Source organism: Fundulus heteroclitus, chromosome 7 (genome assembly GCF_011125445.2).
Source record: "Fundulus heteroclitus isolate FHET01 chromosome 7, MU-UCD_Fhet_4.1, whole genome shotgun sequence".
In the NCBI taxonomy this organism is placed as follows: Eukaryota; Metazoa; Chordata; class Actinopteri; order Cyprinodontiformes; family Fundulidae; genus Fundulus; species Fundulus heteroclitus.
This window is the reverse complement of record NC_046367.1, coordinates 30472609-30497052: the sequence shown is the minus strand read 5'-3', so window position 1 is coordinate 30497052 and position 24444 is coordinate 30472609. Positions and strand designations below refer to the sequence as shown.

Genomic DNA, 24444 nt, shown 5'->3' with positions numbered 1-24444 from the left:
TCTGACCAGCTTCCTGCATACGTTTAATTTGTTTAAGGTTTGCACGTTAATGCGCTTGTGTCTGTGAGGTCTTGCTTCTCTGTCTGTCCGAGGAACCGATGGAAGTAGTGTGTGTTTCTCTGATGTGCATCCATACAGTAATAGTGTTGATTTGTGACTGTTAATTATGGCTGCCCCTCTCGTCAGCTCCCCGCGCAGCTGCAGGCTCCCCAGTGTAAAGCAGCGCTGCATCTAATGTCTTATTATTCACGCTGTCTGTCTGCTCACCAGCCATACTGAGCCTGAGGGTCGGAGGAGGGATTTTTGGTCTCTATTCGTGTGTGTGTGTGTGTGTGTGTGTGTGTGTGTGTGTGTGTGTGTGTGTGGGATGAGGGGGTTACGTATTAACAAAGTGGTAATGAAGGGTTAGCTCACTCTTGTAATTGGTTGGCACTACTTAATTAAAAGCGATACGATGCTGTGATTGGAGCTGTTGATGGATGGAGGCCGAGGGATGGCAAGGCGTTTTAGGATGTGTGTGTGCGTGTGTGTGTGTGTGTTAGCGGCACGTGCCTCTATTGAGAGAGAGAGGAAGTCATTACCTTTTAATCAAGTCGTCTGTTCTTCCTCATTTTTCTCCTTATTTCTTCCTTTTGTGTCTGAAATTCTCCCAGTTAGCTCCTCCTCCTGATTTGGTTTCTCCAACTGTCTCCCAGTATCAGTTTCAACATAAGCTTCTATCAACCCATCTTTTCTGCAACACTTACCCTTTTTCCCCTTGTTTTTGTCACTTAAATGATTCGTCAAGGCACCTGTGTGCCATTCTGTTCGACTTCACAATCACAAATTCCTTACGGTCTTGAGTTTACAAGATTCTTTGGAGCTGTTTTGTGAAGCAGAACGCTACATTCAGTATGTGATCTGAAAGGTTTTGGCCTTGAATCAAGTCCTGGATTGCTGTAACTTCCTGAGTAATGCGCTGCAAGTGAATAACACTTTGGCCTTTGCTGATTTTTTTAGCTGTAAAGATTACTTCAAGGCTCTGTTTTGCTTTCCTTTTTCTTTTTTTTTTTTTTTTTACAAAATTACTTTTCAGTGAACTGAAACTAACTGTACAAACTAAATCAAAACTCAATCTACGTAACTTCTAATATACCTCAAAGGCAATATGATTACAAATAGTTCTGTGATCAATTATAGTTGTCTGTACCTTATTAATTAATTTGATAGTGTACAGTGGATATAGACTATCCTTAACTTATTTAGTTTAGTTTTGTTTTCCTACAAATGAACAAGCTAAATATTTTTAACTAAAAATAAAAAAAAGAACTTCCCACAAAACAAAGATCCACTAAAAAAAACACGTTTCAGATCTTTTGTAGCATAAAATCTGCTGCGACGCACGGTGAGAATGTGTTTTTCGTAGCTGGCCAGCAGGTTTGCACACATCCCAGGAGGCGTTTGCTCTCCTCCTCTCCACTGAAGCTCTCCAAATCCTTTATTTTATTTATGAATGACACTTGGCCCATTTCATCTTCCGCTCCCTTCACAGGACTTTCTGTGTCACCACCTGATTCTTCTGTAACCACTGCCCTGGTGCCTCAGTTGTGGATTTTAGTTATCGGCCTGGAGGACCAATTAACGATGGGTCGGAACCAAACTGATGCGTTAAATGTTCGCAGGAAACCTTAAGACGGCTGTGTCCATGTGTTTTATACAGCAGGGAACTTAATGTGTGACCAATGGTGTGCTCGGTGGTCCCAGCTGCCATGGGATCATTAACAGAGGGCTGAGGGCCAATCCCTTATCTTTACTGTGATCATTCTTACCGTATGAGTCAAGATCTTGATTAGAGCTCCAGACCGAGGGCCATTGATGGTCATTTTGATGATGAATAACTGCATAAGTGGTTTTCTCTTATCGCGCTTTTTTGGTGACGATCCTGTAGCCTTTGTGCGGATCCTCTGTCTTGGCCCTGATATCCTTTGACAGCTCCTTGCTCCTCTGAGGTTTGGGTAAAAGAAATATATTATGTGCACATATGTGGCTTGTCAGCTTTTACCTTTGTGTGATTTTCTTTCAGAGACTTTGATCTGCATTTATCATTTCTGTGTGTAATTATTGCCACATGCAGTTAAACACTTCAATATCGTCCTGTTGTGCTACAAATCTCCCTCGATGAGGCCAGAAATATCAACATATTACCGTAACCGACCGGTCTACAGTTGCCAGAATATTTCGGTAAGGGAATTAAAATAAATATTTCCAAACTGGTAAGCTGACTGTGCGGATTAAACGCAGGCACAGGCATGGCTTTTTTCTTTCTTTCTTTTTTTTTTTTTGGATGCCTGATTTTGCAGCTGAACATACCTGAGGCGCTGTGGGCAAAGTCAGCGAAACAGCAAAGATTGCAGGCGCCTTCCTGACAGCTCCAATGACACGTCTGACTCTCCACAGCTCCATCACCCTCCACAAGCTGTTGTTCAGCAATTAACAGGCAGCAGTTTGGACTCAACAACGTGTCCTGTGTATTTCAGACATCCCCTCTAACATGCCATTAGGACAGGCACCGTTTAACACAGTCATCTGAATGCAACACCCCCTTTCTCATTGCACAACTTTTTGGATACAGAAATGAACACAGGAGTTATCCATCTTTTTGCTTTGCCCTCATTCTTTCTGAAACTTTTGTGAAATCCCGCTTCTTCTATAGAGGCTCAACATCACATTAAGGAAATAAACTAAATGATCGTCTTTCATTGGTTCCATGCGGAGCTGTGCAACATTTCAAATCACGATCATCATTATAATATCAACACGTGCAATATCGCAATTGCAAATGGTTGCTCGGATGCAGTTTTGTGAGGTAGAATATATAAAGTGCCTTGCATTCACGCTGTGCATGTAGTGATAGTAAACCTGATCGTCTGGATGGGCTTTCTATGCCCTTTATGCCCAGATCAGATAAAGTTTTTAGTTGCCTACATGTTATAGGTCTAACAAGTGCTCGGTCCAACAATTAAGAAAGGCATAATTAGGGAAATTGTGTTAATTGCCACCAATATTGCCATTGCAATATTCATCTTTAATGTCACAATTGCATGTTTTCAAAAAAGGTCATGCAGCTGTGCTCTCCTCATTCTCCTTTTTAATAGATAAAAATCACTAGGGGGTGGGGGAGATGCATTTTGCATGTTTTCTGCTAGAAATAAATCACACCCCTGGCAGCTTTAGGCTTAAAAGCAAATTTACCCAACATGTTTCTTCTGACTGGAAGTAAAATACATGTTTTGAGACGGCCCAGCCAGAATCCAGAATTGGTTCTGATGTAGCAGCTGTGGAGGAAGCTAAGGATTAGGGTGAGGGAGAGAAGGCTTTCAAAACTCAAAGACCTGGAGCTCATCGTCAAAGATAAATGGTAAAAAAAAAAAGAGAAATGGCAGCTGGGAAAGGCTGATCAAAAAATAAAGAAGGGTAATTTTCAACATGCCATTTAAAACAAATTCAATAAAAACATATTCTGTGTCTTTGAACAATGATTCCTCTTGTACTTTCTTTTATTTTCGGAAGAGGCTTGTGCCATTTCCCATGGGAAACCATAAATAACACTAACTAAATCTAAATTTGCCTAGGGTATGAATAATTTATATCTTTTTACCGTCCTATTCACATACAAGGCTGAAATCCACAAAAGCTTTGTGGGTTTTTTTTTTTCATAAAAGCCACTGCGTTTATTAATTTACCTCACACACTGAAGGCAGACGTTGCGTAGGATTTTCCGGATAAACCACCTCAGAGAAGGTGATTAGCTCAGCAGCGAGAGGTCTGAAGAAGCAGACAGGATGCTCTTTTCTCCGACCGTGTTGGTGGAAATTCGTGGCGATATTCATTAGCATTTGCGCTCCCAAACATTAATTAGCTTAATCGTATGCAGGTATTCCTTGAAAGTGTGCGCCACAGGGAAAAAAAAAAAAGGTGGCTAATTTCCACAATGAAATACAGATGCACCGCCGCCGAGACACACGCAGACACCCATCCCTTCCTCTCCGGAGGAGGCCGAGGAAACCCGTGGGACTCCTGGGGTACTCTATCTCCAGCCAGCCTAAATACAGGGGAGGCTTTTCCTCAACATCAAAGGTGGACTAATCTCAGCCTTTAGTCGTTTCCTCTGGCTGAATTTCTTTCTCACAAAGCAGTGTTTAGGGATAAAATGGTGTAGGATTACAACTTCAATCTTAAAAGTTATCAAACTCATCCCTCAGTTGATATTTTTTGATTTCTTTTTGTATTATTTTCAGGTTTGATTTTTTTTTTTTTTTTTTGTGTGTGTCTGTGCTTTGAAGCGAGCTGTCTCCGCGCTGTGCAGCTTGACTTGTTGCGAACGTGTCGCAACAAGCTAATGAAGGCTCTTCACAGTTGTTGTACAGTGTAAGCGCTGTGTGGGATCGGTATGTGGGAAAGGTGGGGGGGGGGGGGGGCAGGGGGTCTGCTTTGACACCCTAATCCTGCAGCACAAGCTTGGTTTTGTGGAGACCTTCCCTGGGAGGAGCGCGAACAAGGGACGGATGGAAATGTTGAAAGAGAGAGAGAGAGAGAAAGCGGTGGGGTGGGGGGATAGAAGAGGGGGTGCTGCGAGTGGAGGGTTAAAGAGAGAGGGAGGAGAGGGAATAGCAAGGCAGGATGAGGGAGATGGGGTTGGTTCATTCTCCTGCTCTGACGTTGAAAGGAAACAAAGAGGGCAGAGTGGTCTGATTTATGACAGCAGGACTTGTTAGACTGTTTTAGCAGGTTAGCCTCGGCTGACCCGATGGCCTCTTCTCCTGAACGTTCTCCCATCACCGCTCTGTTTGCGGAAGACGTCTCATCACCGCTCTGCAGCCTCCTCTGGCTTCTGTAAGTGGCTCTGCCTGTCTACAGTCCCTTACAGGTCCTACCTTGTCTCAGTTTTTTTTTTTTTTTTTTTTTAAATGCAATTAATTATGAAAGCCTTTTAGTTCCTAGAGAGACTGAAGAGCTCTCCCTGTGGAGGTATGCGTTTCTCATCTCTTTATCCTTTTGCTTCTCATTGGATGTTTGAATGCAAATGTATATCCACATGAAACCGGACCAGATAAATACGTTGCATCCTTAAATTAGATAATGCATCCTAATATTCCTTTCCTGCAAGTATGTACCTAAAAATTCCAAAGATTCAAAGGAAAGTGAAGAAGCATAAAGGCCAAGTCAAATGTGCAGGACAGCTAATGCTGACAGACAGCTGGTCACATCTGCTTTTCTGCTGCAATTAATGCACAAACCTAGAGAGTAGTTTCTCTCCCTGCCTAGATATTTAGCTGCGGCTTTCTGTGTCTGAAGAGCAGACAGTTTGATTGCTGGCTCAGCAGTGGAGTTGGCACGTTTGTGGGTCAGACTGGCACAGGATCTGACATTGTGGAAAGGGTGGGGCCATCTTTCTGGCTGTTGGTCATTCAAGAGGAGGGGGTTGGAGTCTGGTGCAGACACGAAGGTTTTATTTCAGGGGTTTAAGGATTTTGGGGGCAGTTGGTTGCAGAGGAGAAACACATTTTATAATGCTTATAATTGCAGAAACATATGTTTATGAAATCATTTGTGTATTTTAGTGGAGGAACCATCCACAATGGATTTATTTTCCTAATTGGTCCTTTTTATGCTTCGGTTTTCATGAGGGGGAGCTGAGGACAAAGAGGACCTAATGAAGAACACACAGGAGATTGAAAATTAAAACACGCTAAAATCAGAAAATCTAAATTAGCGGGTTTCAAGAATGGTGAATAAGGAACAAAACAGAAGGGGAACTAACACAGTGAACTAGCTGAAGGCAAAGTAATCTTAGAGGAACATATACTAAGTAGTTAATGACAAATAGACCTGAGTGGTAATTGGTAATAAAACACAGACATTAAGCTTAAGATTAGGCACAGAGCTTTATAAATAAAACAGGAAACTATGGAAATACTATCTGAACATAAAGCTGGAAACGAAGTAGGAACAAAACAAGGATTAAATGTCAAAGAACATGGCAGACTCAAGCAAATTAAGAAAGAAAATAAGAAAACCCCACCCAGAACATAGCAGACTATGACATCAGTTCATGGCAAATTAATTATCTATACATGTTTTTTTTTTTTTGCCTCCCATCCTGTTATTAAAACTTGCTTGTGATCTTTGTCTCCATGAATATTAAGGCAAATTTCTTTACCATGACGTTTAGAAAGTTGATCTGTCAGAGCACCTGTTTGGAAATGTCTCTTCTTCAGGGAATACTAGAGAACTTTGTCGCTCATTTCCGATCTCAATATGAAAGTCACGAGTTTCTCGTGAATGAGAAATATTTAAAAACAAATTAATTTGACATTTCGTTTTTAAACCCTTAATGCCATGAGTGGACATTAGTTGTTTATATTAGGAGCAGAGGAGACGTCACACTGTGTGTGTGTGTGTGTGAGAGAGAGCATTCTCATTCACAAATGATTACGAATTTCAAAACGGGCAACTTCCTTTTATTATTCTATATTAGCGATTAATGTGGTTAGTGCAGCTAGCATTAATTTTTTTAAGTCTTTGTGTATATGCCTTAGAAAATATAGATGCTGCCAACATTTTGACATCCATTGCGGTGCGTTACAGACATGGTTTCTGTATTTAGTGTTATCAGTGCAACCTGGTAGTGCCCAGTGGAGCATGTTTCCTCATTTTCACTGAGATTTTCGACTTTCACAGTTTTTTTTAATGTAGTACAGACTGAATTAAACACTTGAGAACAGTAACGGTGTAAAAAAAAGTCAATTGAACACACTCATTTTTATGATTGAGAGTACAGCCGGTATGAGAGCTCGATGTAACTGGATTATTTTTCATCATGAACCGTCGACCTTGATCTGTCGCTGCCAATCAGAAGCACTCACGGAGCTTCGCTCACACTTTTGCATGCAGATCTTCTCCGCCTGCAGGTTTTGTAATTGGTTCCCGAATGTGAGAGGGCGCATACAGATGCATGGTTTTAGATGATTGCAATACCATGGTCACGCGCAGCTGCTAGTTTCTGCCACTAATGTAAGCAGATTTGCTTGCAGGTGCTGCTATTGGTGAAGGTAGAAGTGGCAAATTGGTGTTCTGCACTGGCTCAATGTGTCTGAAAGTAAATGTTTATGTTATGTGCTGTAGTCACCACGTTCCAATGATGCGTTTGTGCTGACTTGTAGAGGACTGGGCTATATTTAAGGATCTGTACTGTGGTTGCAGATCTGTGTACGGTGTAATTATGTAATGGACCTCATTGGAAGAATAGTCTCTGTCAGTAAAGCAGCAGTCGGACGTTCCCGACACCCATCAGTCAGAGTCAATAACCCACAGCAGAAGACAGAAGGATCTACTGCTGTCACAAGATTGACCTTCGTGTTTAGGAAATTTAAATTCAGAGCTGGTTGACAAAAAAGTTTAAGGTAATAACATAAAAAAGATTGCCTGGAAACATTCTCCAGCTTCGGGGGAAATAAGATGCTTTCACTTCAGATGGATGGGATGGAAGTAGACATTTGACAGGAGATTTCTCATTTGTTTCTGTTTTTTTTTTTCTTCTGTTCAGCAGACTGAAGGTGATTGAAAAGAGAGAAAGTGTCTGGAGGTCAGGAGATGACAGCGGGGCTGCTATGTGTCATCAGCAAGGACTTAGTGGCTGGGGAAATACAGGGAGAGGTTTGAGTGGAAGGATAAAGGGAACAAAGGGGCAGGCTCATCATTAAGGTGGATGCTGACGGAGAGAAGAAGTTCAGCTGAGCCCCTTAATTCTCTCTTGATGATGTGAGAAAGTGCCTTTAGCTCCCTGTCAAATGTTTTGTTTATCTCCTTTCTGACACATCCGTTCTTCGTGTTTGTTTGTTGTGTTTCCGATCTGCTAAAAGTGTCTGATTTGAAGGCTTTTTTGTACACGGCTCGGGGCCGAAAGGGGTCAAATGGTGTAAATTTCCTGCAAGCAGCAGGACCTCCATTCTCACCGTGCAATTTACCATAGTTGCAAAGCTGTCCTCTCTATCTATCTTTTCCATCTGTGTCCTCCCCACTGTTCCCAGTAGCCCCCACCTCCCCCCCCCCCTCTGTTATTCCCCAGTCAGCAGGGCACATATTGACCTTTGAATCCTCCCGTTTCTCTTCTATGGAGGTACTTAAAGCTCAAAGAGAGGGAGGAAAACGATGTAGTTAGTAAGTAATGCATAGATACACACCATTTATGTACAAACACAGTATTTTTTTAAAGGATTGCGTAGTTTTCCGATGGAAATTTTGCAATCCTTTCCCTTAAGAATTAGTTCCCGTCCACATTAAGACAGATACTTTGGGAAAACAAAAATTTCTGCTGCATTAGCCCCTTCCAAACTCATGGAAACACGTTTTTTTCTCCCCCTGTGAAAAAGTCCGGGATTTTTAAAGATGTTATGTTTCGCTTTCTTCATTCCAATTTAGGTTTTAACATTATTATCTGTTTATACGTTCCAACTATAATCCAGCCCATATTTATTTGCAGTCTGAATGCAGAGGTATGAACTTTACTCTGGAATGCTTTCTTTTTGTTTTTCTTTTTGTTTATGTACAACACTTTGAATCATGTTACTAAAAAGTGCTCTATAAATAACCTCGCCTTGCCTTGCATCTCCTGCTATGACTGCAGCTGAGAGGGACCGCTGGGCGAGGACCGGGAGGCCTTTTGGCCTGAGGAGCAGCTAACGGTAGCATCCATAGCTTCCTGAGAAAGAGTCTCAGAACGTCTCCAATGGCACCAAAAAAGTTGCTAAATATAGGAGCTGAGATGCCAAATTGGCAACCCTAGCATATTTTTGTTAATGTTGTTGCCAGTTTCAGAATATTAATAACAAACCTTCAGGTTTTTTTTGGGGAACAGAGGACAAATTATCTCTCAGGAACAAAATATTGAGAGTAGTGCAGCCCCGGGACTCAGAGTAAGGGTCGACTGTAATATAACGTTCAAGCCTGTTCCGCAATATTTTATGACGAAGCTGTTTGTTCTCGGATCAGAAGATTAGTTTTACCGAGACATAACTCCATGGATCAGTGTGTTCTCCAGGGGACCCGGGCCTCGCAGGCCCACGGCCAGAATTTGGAGCCGTCGCAGAGAATAGTGGGCCTCTATTGTGCGTTTGTCAAACTAGCTGGCTGCTGCGGTGGGCAAACAGGCCCGCTGGCACGCACACAGACATTCACTGATGTTCACACACACACGCGCGCGCGCACACAAACAGAGAATTTATCACCCGAACGAGTCAGTGTCAGGTCAGCCCGGCTTAGCCTGCGGACAGCATTGCATTGTTGCCGGGCCTCCGTCTCTCTTGGACGTTCAACAGAGCCGGCATTCACTTGTTACTGGTGACTCAGGACCAGTGGGCTGCGCTGCAAACAACACCTGCCTTCACATTATCACACGTTTTGTGCTCGAGAGGCTTAAAGAGCAGCCAACGAGTCAAAACGGATCTATTATGTTGTAAGTAGGAATGGAGAATCATTTACACCGGCTTGCATTGTTTGAACGTTTAGCTACGTTACAACCAAAACTTGTGTTTTACTGAGCCTTTATGTGACAGACCAACACTAAGTAGTGCCTAGTTGTGAAGTGGAAGGATAAAAATAAACATTTGAGACATGTTGAGTGCATTTTTATTCAGCCCCCCTCAACTGTGAAACTCCAGAATAAAATCCATTGCAACCAAATGCCTTCGGAAATCATCCAGTCAGTAAGTACCGTCTACCTGTGTGTAATTCAAGAGTTTCAAAGGTCCACAGCTCTGGTGCTGTTTAAGAGCGCTGTAAGAACTTAGGTTGTGGAGGCTGCTACTAGGCAGTGAACCTCTGGTCAGATGAGTCCCAAATTCGAACATCTGTGGCAGCATCAAACTGTGCTTTTCGTCTATCAGGACAGGGAAGCTGTAGAGACGATGGGAAGATAGACAGAGTTAAATACTAACGTGGGAGGTGAAAATAACTGTAGCAGCCGTTGTAAAAGTCTTGAGACTATAATGGAGGTTTAACGTCGAGCTGCACTGCAACTTTCCACATACTGGAAATGTTTCTATAACATGTTTTAAATCAAAGCATTTTCATGTCCAAAGCCCAGACCTAAGTCCCGTTGAGAGGCTGTGGCAAAGGCCTGAAAATGAATGCCTGCGTACACTCTGCATCCAATCTGAATGAGGAAGAATGGGTCTTTAGATGTCCAAACCCCAGCAGACTAGCAACTACAACAGCAACAAAGGGTGGTTCTATAATCTGTTACAAACAATGAGCATCCCATTTATCAAGTTGTTCTTTAAAAAAAATAATATAGAAAACTTCATCTTTCACTGTATGAAATGGAAAGATAGATTTGATTAAAGATTTGATGCCTCTCAGATGGACAAACCTCTGGTAGAGCTACCAAACATTATGCTTGCAGGTGTAGATGGAGACATGGGGAGATGTTGCTTCAACCCTCAGAAGCTGAGGATCATAGTAACAAAGCTTCTTCTATCTCCTTGTTTTTGTTGATGTCCATCTTAGAGCCACAGCTACAGAGGCTACTCTCTCCTTCGTTCTTCCTTTAGGTTTATCTGTCTTGACTTAGTTTTTACAAATTCCTATAAGCTTATTCTCTTGGTCCAAGCAGGCGATTGCCTTTTATTCACACGTGGGGACACAACTGTGGTGCGCCGACGTCAGGATTTCTACTCTTGGATATTATTCCAGACGCGGAAGATAAATGGTCCTTTAAACTTCCACTTGGTCAGCTGATGCCATTCTTCAAATCTTGCTTACACAAACTAAAAAGTGTTTCTTTTTTTTCTTTTATGGTCAATATAAGTGAACAAAACGTGTGTTTGGGTGAATGTCTGAGACATTTAGCATGCCCTAACCAGAACCTGGATGTGGTACCTTGTGGTGCCAGTGTAACCAGCCTGGCAGCAGGATCCTGAGGCCGTTATGCACACTAACACGCTCAGAACAGCAAGCCACGGCCAAGCTAATGACTCATCTCTCTCTGCCCCCCCCCCCCCTCCTCCCTGTCTCTTTCTCTCTCTTTCTCTCTCTGTCTGTTCCTCTATTTGTCTGTCTCTGTCTGTACAGGAGACATAACTCAGAAGGGCTATGAGAAAAAAAGAAGCAAGCTGCTGGCGCCTTACATCCCACAGATACAAGGTAAGCCTCACCATCCTCTTGGATAGTTCCTGTCTCGAGAAGCTTTGACTTGGTTCTGGCTGCATGCGTGAATAACAGGTGAGACGGGGGGGACCAATGAAATGTATAGAAAACTATCCCCCTTCTAAACAGTTTTTTTAAAAAAAGGGTATAAAGATATTTGAATTAATGCGAAGGGAAAAAGCCGTGCAAAACGGATTTACTTCCAAATAACCTTGTCATAAATGGGATTTTAACGCCTTTATGCTTTGCTCAAAGGTTCCTGTCAGTCCAGAGCGGCTTGAATATTATATTTTTTTCATCCATCAGTGAGATTGCAGTGTTTCTAATTAAAAAATAACTTTGCAAAATAAAAGGAAGGTTGAATTTTTTTTAATGAAATATAAATATCGTAAAGAACTGCTTGGATAACAATTACACAGGTAGTGAAAAGTTTATGTGCCCTTCATTGGCACAGATGTCATGATAATTGAGTGATTTTTTTTTAATGGTCGCAGAGAACCCACACACCCTCTGTTGCCACCACCGAGTTTTTGGCTGGATATTAGATCACTCTTCATGGAGGAATTGATTGAGCTCATGTAAACTAATTGGTTTTTAAGCATAGTCTCCTCATTCTCGAAGGGTTGAGGATAGAAGCTTTACAATAGCCCGCTTTTATCTATCCTGAATCCAGTTTAGATGTGCGTCTGGAATCACAGTCCCGTTTGAGCGGCCAACTGGGTCTAAATTTCAGACAGCTTGTCGACACCCTGATGTGAAGTTAAAATATTTAGAGGTGTATTTTTTTTTTTCTTGTTCTATAGACCTTTTGCGATGCACAGCTGCCCCTGGTGGCAAATTCTACCCTTAGCGTGATGCTATCGCCACCATGCTTGGCAGATGTTGCAATTTTCCTTATCTTGACTCCTCAAAAGATGCATCTCATCGTTGTGGCCAAATAGTTCAATATCACCCAATAACCTTCTACAGAAGATGTTTAAAAGCAAGTTTTATTTCATCTGTTGGTGTTGGGTTTTTCGTTGCCTCACTGTGGACAATGTCACCGGTGTTCATAAAGCTTACAGATTATCATGGGTTTGAGTCTTGTTGCTTCCTAAGCCAGTTCCTTTCTTGTGAGAGTGGCAGGACAGTGTGAGATGGTGAAAACTTGGACACAGATGGGTCCTCCAACAAAGACATCAAAGCCTGTTTCCACGTTACCATTTCTGATATGAGGTGTCAAAAATCCAGTTAAACTAATGCGAGAAGCTTGTTGATGGCTACAGAAAGATTTTACTTATATCTGCAACTTGCTGAGGAACAGTTAGCCGAATATTACTGCAAGGGGATGTACGTATTTAAACCTTTGATGTAGAATTTGGACCCTTTGTGGATTGCATTAAATTTGCAACAAATATAAAGTCATGCATCCATTGAAATTCACTGAAGTCCTTTGTTGTATAACATTTCTGCCATGAAAAATTATGTTGAGTTTCTAGTTTTCACCTGGACTCCATAAGCTCGGTGCAACACTATCCGTTCATGCTTTGATTTTGAATTACATATTTGACAAATGGGATAGACCTTCCTTGTCTTAGATGAACACACTTTAAATTAGATGGTTAAAGAAAATTAAGGCTTTTGGGTGCTTTTAAGCCTTGAAGAAGACGTGATAGGTGAAGTTAGCGTTGAGCAGGGAATGTTTTTCTCTCATTCGTTGATACTACATATAAAAAGGGTTTCCCGCAAGCTTTTAGAATACACAAGTTAAACTTTATTTGAATAAATTACACCTCATTTAGTAAGTTATGTTTTCCTGCAGAATGCTAAGAGAAGTTAAATTGGTGATAAATTGTTGAAATGGGGTTTGAGTTGAATAGCTGATTAGAAACCACAGTCAATATAGTAAGAATGCACCACATTTATTTATCAGTGAAGTGTGTTTTTGTTCTCATTGCTGGAGGCTGTTGGTCCTTGTAGATTCTGCCAGCATTTGAAGTGAATACCAAAGAAGTTGCTACTGCTCCATCTTCTGTCTGCTGTCCATATTTTTCAGTTCGGCCTGCTGCCACAGGTGTGAGTGGAAACCAGAGTTTCCTGTGGGCTTCTAGCTCCAGGCTTTCCACTGGAATTAGCAGGACTGTTATTTAGCTTGGGTGGATCATTTCCCTCATTCTCCCAATCCTTGCCTTTTGGTTGTCTTTGTGTGATTCTATATTTTTTTATCTTTTGAGTCCGAAACCTAATGGTATGTGTCATAAAACTTTGCACACATGTTTCGGATTTCTTGAGAAATCCGTTCAGGGCAATTAATCTGGTTAAGATTTAAAAGCTGCAGAGGGAGAGCTGTTCAGAATAGCGTAGGCTTCTCAAATCTCATAAGCTGTTCTGCTTTACCCTTGGATTTGTTGTTGTTATCCTTCAATATTTCAGTGTTTGTTTGTTTGTATAGTAAACAGTTGTTCTGAATCAGTTTACAATAAAAGTTTTCTGAAATTTGTCTAAATAAATGCTTTAGCTATTAATAGAAAATGCAAAGTTATTTAGAAAAGAAATATTTGAATTCAAATGTTTCTCATAAGAACAAACGATTTTGCAACCTCCATATTAGATAAACTGAAAGACTGTCATGAAAAGAAATATGACAATTTAAAAACACCAGGAATCTTGACTAAATTATCCTTCATTTCTTTGCAAATTGGAAAAATAAACATATGAACAACTATAAAACAGGGACAGTTTGTGACCAAAATAAAAGTTTAACAAAGAATGAGATTAAGCAAAACTGCTGTGCTTTTGAAAGATGAAAATAAAATTGAAGTAGTAATATAAAACTGTAACAGTGCATGTGTGCCCTTATGGATTAAGCTATTTTCTCATATATAAATGCTTCAGATCCTCAAATAGATATCAATACTAGACAAAGATAACTTTCATAAACATGAAATGCAGTTTTAAATTTTTTTTGTATTTCAGTTTTAGTAGCCACTAATCTGGCCTGCAAGCTGAATTCTCGCAGTATTTGTACAATCACAAACACATGGGAATCCATCTTGTCCTGATCCCGCCTCAATTGTTCAGCCCGAATAATCTATCCATTAACTGAATAGTGTTGTGTGCATCAAGCTAATAACAGCTAGCGCATTAGCTTATTTTGACCAGGAGGTTTTCTCCCAAACAGGAACGTCACTGGCCGTATTTATGTTGCTCTCAAACATCAAGAATATTGAGCATTTCAAATAAACAAACAACACTTAGCCTGGTGAGTAGAGCATGGTGGCCCGCCAGGCTTATAATACAGTGGGGAAAACCCTGCATTAACAATCTGGCTGGCCAGGTTAATAGGCCACACCCAGACCCGATTACTGTCAGATCTATAAAATCAAGAATCAAAAAAGTACTTAAAAGGAGCCTGCCTGACAACATAACCAATCTATAGAAAATCAAAAACAGATTGGAATCATTGCCATTAACATCTTGAAAGAGCAGCAAAGTGAGGGGTGAACCATTCCAGGAGCTCCGCGGTCTTCATAATTCAACAATAAGAAAGCGAGTGAGCAAAAATGGCAAAACAGCAAACCCTTGTTGGGCAGTTGCTGTCACCAAAAATGGCAGGTTTCGGGTGTGACTATGTCTTCACTTAGCACCACCTTGGTTTGGTTGCTTTCCCCCTTAACATTGGAAAGCATCATTTGAAAAACGGGTTGAAGGGTGTTGCAGCTTTTTCCACTGCTGCTTTACAGCAAGAAGGTCCGGGGTTCAAATCCTGGCCTGGGATCTTTTTAGCAGGGAGTTTGCATCTTCTCCTCTTGCATGCGTGATTTCTCTTCTGGTACTCCTATCTTCCACAGCCCAAAAACATGAATCATGGGCCTTTGTGTTGCCCTGTGATGAACTGGCGTGTTGTCCAGGCTGTGCCCTGTCTCTTGTCCAATGCCCACATGAGATAGACACCGCACTGCCCCTACAATTTAGCAATTATAGCCATGCATACATAATGGATGGATAGACCATTTGAAAACTGCTTTTTGTGTTTGTTCAAGTTATCTTTGTCTGATACTAAAATGTATTTGATGACCAGAAACATGTAAGTCCATCAAGAAAGCAAAAGCAAGAAATCTCTGGGGATGTAAGCACTTTTTCACAGCATCAAGGACAGCATTTACATCAATGAAACAAGTGAATTTAACTTAATATCTAGAGAACTTTTTAGTAAGCTTTGAATATTGTGTTTAGAGAATTATTTATGTTTTACCAGGTGGTGTCCAGGATTAGATCTTTTAGAAAATAGCTGGGTTTCTTTTGATGCTTCCTAATGAAAATAACTCGACGGGAGGCATCTTTTGTTTGGGTCACACGTTCTGCTGACCTCACCGACACACTGCAGGGCCTTCCTGCTCTGTCCCATGCAGCTGGGGAAGCAAACTGCAGCCGGGGAGGACGCTTGGTTGTTTCTGACCAATGAAAGTTTGTCAGCAGGTAATACAGGCGGTGAGCACCCTTAAACTTCCCGAGGAAGTTTAACTTCTGTTGCCCCTTCTCCCAGCTGTTGGGGACATTTGCCCAGATCTGTACGCCCAAATCTTTTCTATCTTCTCTTTTTTATGATGTCTTGATTCTGGGATTTACATTATACATTATTCAGCTCTGTCAGGCTGAATCTGTTACTTTTATGTTAGCTGATTGTCTCATATCATAAAGATGTTGTAAAGTTTCAGTTAGAAATTGCAAGGATGTTCCTGGGATGTCAAAACAACAAACCTAGAGTGGTGGCTTCATTGCACAGCTGAATCTAGGTCACTTTGTGAGCAAAGACCAAGCAGAACACATTTTCAGAAAAGCTCAAAAAAGTCCTTGTCTTTAAAAATCTAACTTTCTGTGATGCATCGGGAATGCATTGCTTCTTTTTGGTTAAATAAAGCCAATAAATGAAAGAACAGTTTGCCTAGAGAAAACAAGGAGGTTTATCATGCGGTGCAACTGAGCTGCTAGTGCACATATTTAACATTTTGAAAGATAAAAACTTTTAAAGGGAAAATTTAAACCTGGTCAAAACGAAGTCACAAAGTAGATCAATGGAAAACATGTTGGGACAACTGGGACCTGCATAAAAGGTCTCGTGCAATGTTTACAAAACACACAATTTTTAAACGAAATTCTATTTGACTTGCAAAACCTTTCAGAGGGTTTTAAATAGCCCAAAGAAACATCTGAAGGATTTTAAAATCTGTGACAAACTGTAAGAGACTGGTATATGTTGGTCTTAAAAGGTGCTCTAAATCCTGTTCCTGCCATCTATAGATGTCAGTAACTGCAGACACTACCACGAATAAAGCTGAAAAATCAATTTGGGTACAGAGGAATGAACTTAAATGAGCATAAATTCACTTTATGACTCAGAATGCATCTCAAACACGTTTTCAAAACTGTCACTGTGCAATTTGCTACATAAATTACTTACACAGATTTCGTCAGTGTATTTGTTTTCTTTTACTGAATGCAACTTTTAACTAGATTTTTGTCACAAACCATATTTGTTGTGTAGGAGGCGAAACATAGACATGCATCATCATGACTAACAGCAGTAACCAAGTGCTGGCACCAGACAGGTGAAATAAATTAATCAGGGCCCGATGGGAACCAATAAAGACATTTGTTGAGACCCCAGCTGGCCCTTGATTGGCTGAGTGTTGTTTCTGGGTAGCGTGTTCTGCCCAGCAACCGGGTCCGCTGTCCTGGCTTGCTTTATAGACCCGTTTTCCTCCGGGAGCTGCTGGAAGGATGTTGTGTCACCAGACTGTCAGAGGGATGAAGGTGACCAACACCTATTAAAACGTGAAGGCATGCACTGCCTGAAGAGCACAAAAAATAGCCGTCCATAAATACTTTGAGGATAAAATGACAAGAATACTTTTTTAGTTAGTTTATTATCTGATATATTAATAATGCTCATTTGCAGAAATCAGGGATGTGTTAGATCTAATTGAATTATGCAAATGTTGCTTGGCACAGCTGTGCATCTGCTGCTGCTCTTTTTCGGAGTTGCTGACTGTGCAGAACTTGGTGATCCTCGCTAAGCTACCCCTGAAAAGACTGGAAAAAAAGAAAAGGCTGTTAGATAGCTGGCTGGCTGGCTGGCTGGCTGGCTGGGTGACCGATGGGCCAGCCAGGTAGAGTCAATATGTGGCAGGCTAAATGGTTCACCAGAAAACTACTCAATGCTCATTGTGACAGTTTTTAATCCTCGAGCAACTCTGTACTGTAGTTGTTACAAAATAAACCCTGGAATAAAGAACCAGGTCAGCGGTAAAGCTGTGGAGAAGTTAAAACCGGGGTTAGGTTATGAAACAATATCATAAGCTTTGAAGATAGCTCAGAGAACAGTTTGATCCATCATCAGAGAAACACCCTAGACATGTTAACTTTGGAGCAGCTCTAGAGCTCCACAACTCTGGTGGGAGAACATGTCGACAAAACAACTATTAGTTGTAAACCTCATAAATCTGGGCTTTAGGCAACAGCAGCATCAAGAGAGTCCTTGTCGACAGAGATTCATCAGAAGACCTGCAAACATTACTTTTTACATGCAAAACGTTACATCTGACCTAAAACTATCACAACACATAACCCTAAACTCATCGTCCAAAGTAGAAAGCATGGTGGTGGCAGCACCTTGCTGTGGGAACGTTTTTCTTCAGCTGGGGCAGGGAAAGCTTGTCAGATGATGCAAAGATGGATGGAGCTACAGTACACGTTAATGACAATCCTGGAGGAAAACCCTTTAGAGACTTAAGACTACGATGAAGGTTCATCTTCCAGCAGGACAAACCTAAAAGTCATGAGCTGCAGTGAAATTAATTAAAGAATTTTCATGTGTTGGAGAGTTGTAGCTGTAATTATAGCGGGAGGTGGTCTCCAAAGTAATTAATGACTTAATCTAAAGCTGATTGATCTTATTGATCCACTAACATTTAATTGATAGGCAGTGATTTTCTTAAAAACCCTAGATTCATTGTGTGAAGAGGGTCTTTCCTTAACATGAAGTTTTTTTCTGCAATATGCTGAATTTTAAAAGAGGCCCATTTATATTTTACCTGTATTAAATGCTGACTGATCAAAAATTGTGCTTCTCTCACATGTTTTTAAACTTGGACATATTTATAACATATAATAAACATAAATCCATTAGGTTACTGAACAAAAAAACATAGGTTGAATAGAATAAAATATATGAAACACTAATAGTCCCCCGTTTTTTTGCGTAATTCTCTCCGCTTTTCTGTAACCACATCTTTGCCTTCTGAGTTTTGGTTAAGAAACTGACTCTGCTCCGCCAGGCAGCCCGGCCGAATGGGAGCTATTTAGTTGACAACTTAAGGAGCCCTCTGCTGCATGACGGCTATACTACAACATTGAAAGAAAGTCTAAGCGGACGTTATCAGTTAATTGGATGGAACAAACTTTAATTAACCTGTAATCGACAATTAATCATAAGTTGATCATTTGTTTGCATCCCTAGCTGACACACTTTTCAAGTTTTCATTTGTAAAAATAATAATCAAAAATTAGAAACTGTGCATAATCTTTCTTCCACTTCCACATTGTAGTGTAACTTTGTCCACACACAAGTAAAATCTCTGGAGTATACATTGAGGTTTGTGGCTGTAAAGTGGCAAGACGCAAAAAGGTTCAAAGGGTGTGAATACTTTCGCATCATATTACCATACGTGGTTCAAAGGAAGAGGGGAAGCCAGAAGCTGGAAGTTTGCTGGTGGTGGTCTGGGGTTTCTCCTCCGATGCTAATTACTAAATAATTTATGTCTGAATCTTTTTGACACTCATGGCGCCTAATCACCTCCTTTCAGTCATGTCTGTGAAATTTGCATTTGCTTCATTTGTAAAACTGAAGGACCAGATATTGGATGCAGCTGGAAAGCTGTAAGAGAGGCTGTTTAAATGAAAGTGAATACTCTCTCATTTCCATGTTGCTTGCAGAGTTACTTTTGCACTGATTACTACAGCTAAACATTATACCAATATAACGGTTTATAAACGGTTTATTTTCTTGCGGTTTTGTCCGCAGGTGTAGATCCATCCTTGCAGATTGACAACAGGATCCAGGCCTCCTCCCAAGCTGTTCTTCCAGTTTCCAAACACAACAAGTCCCGGGCCGGCAATGCCCGGGACGAACGCTTCAGATCTGGTAGGAACCAGCTCCGTCCTCTCAGAAAATTCAAAATGTTGAGTGCTCTTCTACAATGACCTAAAGCCAGCACATGTTTCCTTAGACCTACACACAGAGGCTGTCCAAGCTGCTTTGGCAAAGTACAAAGAGAGGAAGATGCCCATGCCCTCGAAAAGACGATCGGTGTTAGTTCAGTCTTCAGTCGAGGCGTGCACCCCACCAGGTGAGTCTCTTCCTCCAGCTTTACCTGAGCTTGTGCTTTCTCCTCGGACCTGTGATCCATTTTCTCTCCGGCGCTGTTTCCTTCATACGTTCCCATGAACACAGGAGTGTGGGTTGGTGACTCTGATGTGCTCAGTGATTATTAAAGATGTTGCCAAGCATTTGCCTCTGGAAAGAAAGTGTGTAGTTTGATGAATGTGTCCATTCTTCGAGACTATAAAGGACTCAGTTCTCGAGGTCGTGTTCCCAGGCAGAACTACCCCCATGCGCCGCATCATGGAGGCGTTCTCTGATATTTGACTTCGTCTCTAAATCTTGACCTTTCGCCTGCTTTTGTAACTGTTTGTGCTGTGTGGGTTGGCTCATTTGAGGTTTAGACATTTTATTAAAACATTTTTAAAAAGCTTTCTCTTTTCAAGGCCCCACTAGGCTCCTTACCGTTTCTTGAAAAATGTTTTTGTTTGATTTCTTAACAATCTCTCAAACATTGCTTTGCCTGTCGTCGGTGTACGGGTGGAGAGAGAGCGAGGGAGAGCTGGAGCCTCAAGGTTTGGATTAAAAGACAGGACACGGCAGAGGAGCAAGTAACCAGATTAAGAGCCTCAACACCAAGGCTTCAATGGGAGAAAGAGTGAATGTCTTCATAGCATCCTTACCTCTGGGGTTTTATTGTACTCTGATGAGTGTGTGGGCTTGGCTATAAAGCCAAGAGTATACTCTACCGCCAAGGTGTTCAGTCTAGCAACCTATGTCCAGATCATAAACAAAAACTATGACAATATGTTCAGTTTAAATTAAGGATGCACTGATATATATATATATTTTTTTTTTTGTGGCTGATATTTGGTCGCAGGTCTTCCTGAAATTTTGATTAGGAGCTTCAAAATCCTCAACGCTGATTTTAGCCAATTACAATTACCCTCTAAGAACTAAAATGTATGGAAACAGATCAGCATTGACAATGTTTGTTTTTAGCCTTCCTCTAAGGCTTTTCATTAGTTATATATTTCAATAGGAGAGGTGACGTCACGCATCTGTGTGAGAGAGCAGTATCTGTAATTCAAGGTTTTACTCGTTTTGAATAAAATAGTTAAAGAAATGATTTGGAAATTACAATTTAGACTTTCTTTACCATTTTATGTAAGCAATTAGTACAGTTAGCATAAAAAAAACTTAGCCCGTGTATGCATGTTATTGTGCATAGATTTTCAAAATGTTGTCAACATTTATTCCAGCTTTTGCCATGGAAAACGAGGTAAAACAGCTTTGGTGTATTCTGTTCAGCCTTCCTTTTATCTGCTTTATGTCATGCTCTCACTCTCGTTGTCTTACAGCTGTAATAGACCGCAGTCATTTCTCAAGATCGTGCAATGAATACTTTATGTTATAGAAAGCTTCTTAGTGTGACAAGAAACGGGGCAGGAAGGACTCAAATGACAGCTTAGACAATTTCCACAAATTCAGTGGTTTAATGACAGTCCAGAGGTCAGTACACAGGGAATCAGTCAAGAGGGCAGAGGTCTCCAAAAACACTGGGCTGAGGCAGAGTCCAAGCACAAAATAGGTCAAAAAGTCACTAGAGGCTAGAAAGCTTGGGGGGGGAAATGGCTGGAGCGCTTGCTGGGAGAAACAAAGACGAACTGGCATGGAAGGAAGGGAACAGACTGATTAAATACCCGCAGGATGAGATGATTGAGAGCAAGTTTTTTTCAATCAGGCTGGGAAGGTGGGGCAAATCAAAGCTGCCATGTCACACTTAAAACCACACCTTTTTCCTCTCATATTTTTCTTCTTCTTTGATTAGCAACAACTTTCACACTGAACAGCGTTATCAGCTTATTCGACACTGATTGGAAAAAAAGTTTTTGAGTTTGTAATCCTGTCAATGTTCGGGTCCAATAAGGCGGAAAACTATCAGAATGAAGTCACTGTACGGTTTTTCGGTCCTTTTCAAACTTAAATTGCTTCAATTCTAACCATCACTCACAGAGCTACCATACACAGACGCAGAAGATCTCTGGTGCATATTAAAAGCGTTTGCTACAACCTACTCCTCTATTGTGCAGAGACCCAGACCACCTACAAGCAGAAGTTAGAGAACCCTGGATTTCTCACCATCTTCAGTAAGATCCTACCCATCAACTGAGAAGACACGTGTACCAACATACGTGTGAAAGATTACTCAGCACTACCACCGCCATCATGAAACACCAGCTCAGATGGACTTGCATGTACCTACTATATACAGGTCCTGCAAAAACAAGTCCTCTACTTAGAGTGCAAACATGGAGGACAGAAATGCACTCCAAGGACAATAATTTTTTTCACAGTGTAGATGTCTTCATCTCAGTCTTTATCTCAGAGAAGGAGATCAAGATGGTTTATTACTCCTCTGGGAAGTAGAGGCAGTAGTAGTTTATTATTTGAGTTTTATGGCAGGAAATTATAAAATATGTATTGATATTAGCATTAAAAGGCATACTGCTGTTCTAAAATATGTTTTGATCAACAGACAAGGTTGTAAACTGGGAAAACATAGGGAACAGACAAAGATTCAGTGTTTTTGACATAATTTCAGATTCAGAACAAAAACATCATAAAGCCCTGTAATGGCCCACCTGCAACTCTATTGTGACGAAAATGCAAAATACCATTCAAAATCTAACATTCCTGGGTTTCAACTAATCTAAAGCACCCACTTAAAAGCCTGAAAAAAGTGACTTAATTAAAGTTTTCTGCCCAAATTCACTCTTGAGTATAATGCTGACATAGTGCTGTTGTTGCATCATTATGCAGCTGCCCACAGATATACCCATCTAGAGCAACTCTTTAAAGAAACTTGGTCAATTCCAGTTTAGACAACATTTAATTTCCTCTTGGGATTAAAAGTATCTTATTTTGGAATTTGAATTCAACTCAATATTTTCTCTTTTCCGCTTGAAAATATAATCTATAAAAACGATATCAAAAAGAAAACAAGCAGCACAATCGTCTGTCTTTATGAGCATCTATGTTTATGTTCACTAGTCTTACGACTTCTGCCTCTACTTCACGTTGGAAAACTAATTATGCAAATTATATATTTGCTCTTTTCCATCTAACCATGTGCAAACAGTTTTAGTGAGATTAAAATGATTTAGATCACTAAAAGGGAAACCTGAATGTAAATTTTCAGTTTCAGAGTAGCTCTCGCTTGCTTAAGGCTACGCTATGAAGAGGTGGCTTCATGTTTCTCTGGCATTGTTTACCACCAGATAAAGATTTTATTATTATGTTGTTTGTTTGCTGGAAGAGACATACCACTGGAGCAATAACTCAGGTCTTAGTTATGGTCTGCCTTTTACCACAATGCACTTATGTCTGCCTCTACAAGCCTCTCCACCTGACCCAGAGTCAGTTTTCTCTCTGTACATTATGGTGTCTTCTGGTGATATATAGCCTTTCTTCTTTTTTGCCTCTCTGTTTCTACTTTAAATGCATTCCCTGACACTCTCCTCCCCTCTCCCGCTCTCCTAGCTGTGTCAAAGTTACTGGAGTCTGAGAGAGAGAGAGAGAGAGAGAGAGTGGAGACGGGCAGAGGGATAACAAACAGAATCATAAATGTGAGATAACCCACATGAGCCCTGCGATCGTACAGACATCAAATTGATTCATTCTAATTCCACCTCCTCCATCCCTCTTCTGACAGCCTCTGCAAAACCAAATATCAACTTAAAGCAAGTAGCAGCAGCGTTTTTTTTTTTGATGGCGGACTTTGCTTGTTAATATATTTTGTGGGTGATTAGCAAGAATAAGCATCTCAAGATGATTTAATGCAGGAAATATCCATCAGGCAGGGGCTGATCAAACACAGGGTCGACATCCGTCTTCCAAATCCCCGCGTTCTCCTAATGTCTGTCTCCAGCTCTCCGTGGGCAGTTTGAGTAACTCATTAAAGCTTTGTTATGCACAGCAGGCTGAAAATCTTTCATCTAATATTTTAAGATGTTTCCCAGTGTGGCGTTTTTCATAGTTGGAAGATGGATGGCTGGAAAAAGTCCGCCCTTCATTTTCAGCCTGTTTTTTTTTTTTTTTCTTCTGATGCTTTCTGCAGAGCATCAGTCAGCGACGGCACTTCTGTTGTTCAATGTAAAACAACTCATTTAAAGCACAGGCATGGAGATCAAGATAGATACTTTTTGCTGTAGCCTCTAAGTGGAGACGGTGGCTTTAATTAAGCTCAACAAATGTTATTTTAAAGTTCATCTTATATAACGTTTTATCGTTTCCTCGTAAATCTGTTTATGATTTAAAAGGATCAAATTTCTATGGGTGTTTTTTTTTTTTGTAATTTTAACAACCTTGCAACAATGTCAGAAAGTTCTTGCTCTTGTTCTTACATTTTACATGAGTTCTGTGAATTATCATTTTTAAGAATTTCTTAATTATTTAGTATTTTACATATTTGTACACTTTATAATTTATTTCAACTGAAACAATTTAAGTAACATTGCGCCATGTGAGAGATCAGCCACTATAAAATAAGAATAAAACCTACTCTCATTTCAAAACAAAGAAGTTTTGATATTTTTAATTGAATTTTGGCAACTAATTTCAGCAGAGCGGTGAACGCAGCACACATTACAGTAACAGCAGTCTTCTTTGTGTATTACCAATACACAATACAGATCTTTATTCCGCTTTATTCTGTTCAGCCTTCCTGTTATCTGTTAAAAGTCTCTCTCTCTCTCTCTCCCAGCCTGCTCTGGGTAGTTATCATTTTCCTTATTTGAGCAGAGGCAACATCACGCCCTCTCTTGGTCTATGTTCTAGAAAATATAGATCCTTTTACTCTGAGATTTCCCAAAGGCTGTCAGCATTTCTAAATCCAGCGT

General features: G+C 40.7%; 1 protein-coding gene across 13 annotated transcripts in view; it reads left to right on the top strand.

Annotated features, from left to right (window-relative positions):
* dip2a (disco-interacting protein 2 homolog A) overlaps positions 1–24444 on the top strand; it is a 65036-nt gene that overhangs the window by 1769 nt on the left and 38823 nt on the right. For 9 of the 13 annotated variants that reach the window (XM_036139471.1, XM_036139467.1, XM_036139466.1 and 6 more), the window contains exons 1-2: positions 19266–19366; positions 19452–19571. In XM_036139471.1, the coding sequence (XP_035995364.1) occupies positions 19505–19571 (67 nt within the window). In that variant the 5' untranslated portion in view covers positions 19266–19366; positions 19452–19504. Of the gene's footprint in view, positions 1–11109; positions 11182–19246; positions 19367–19451; positions 19572–24444 lie in introns of those variants that run through there. The other 4 variants (XM_036139469.1, XM_036139472.1, XM_036139468.1 and 1 more) reach the window with 1 other exon arrangement.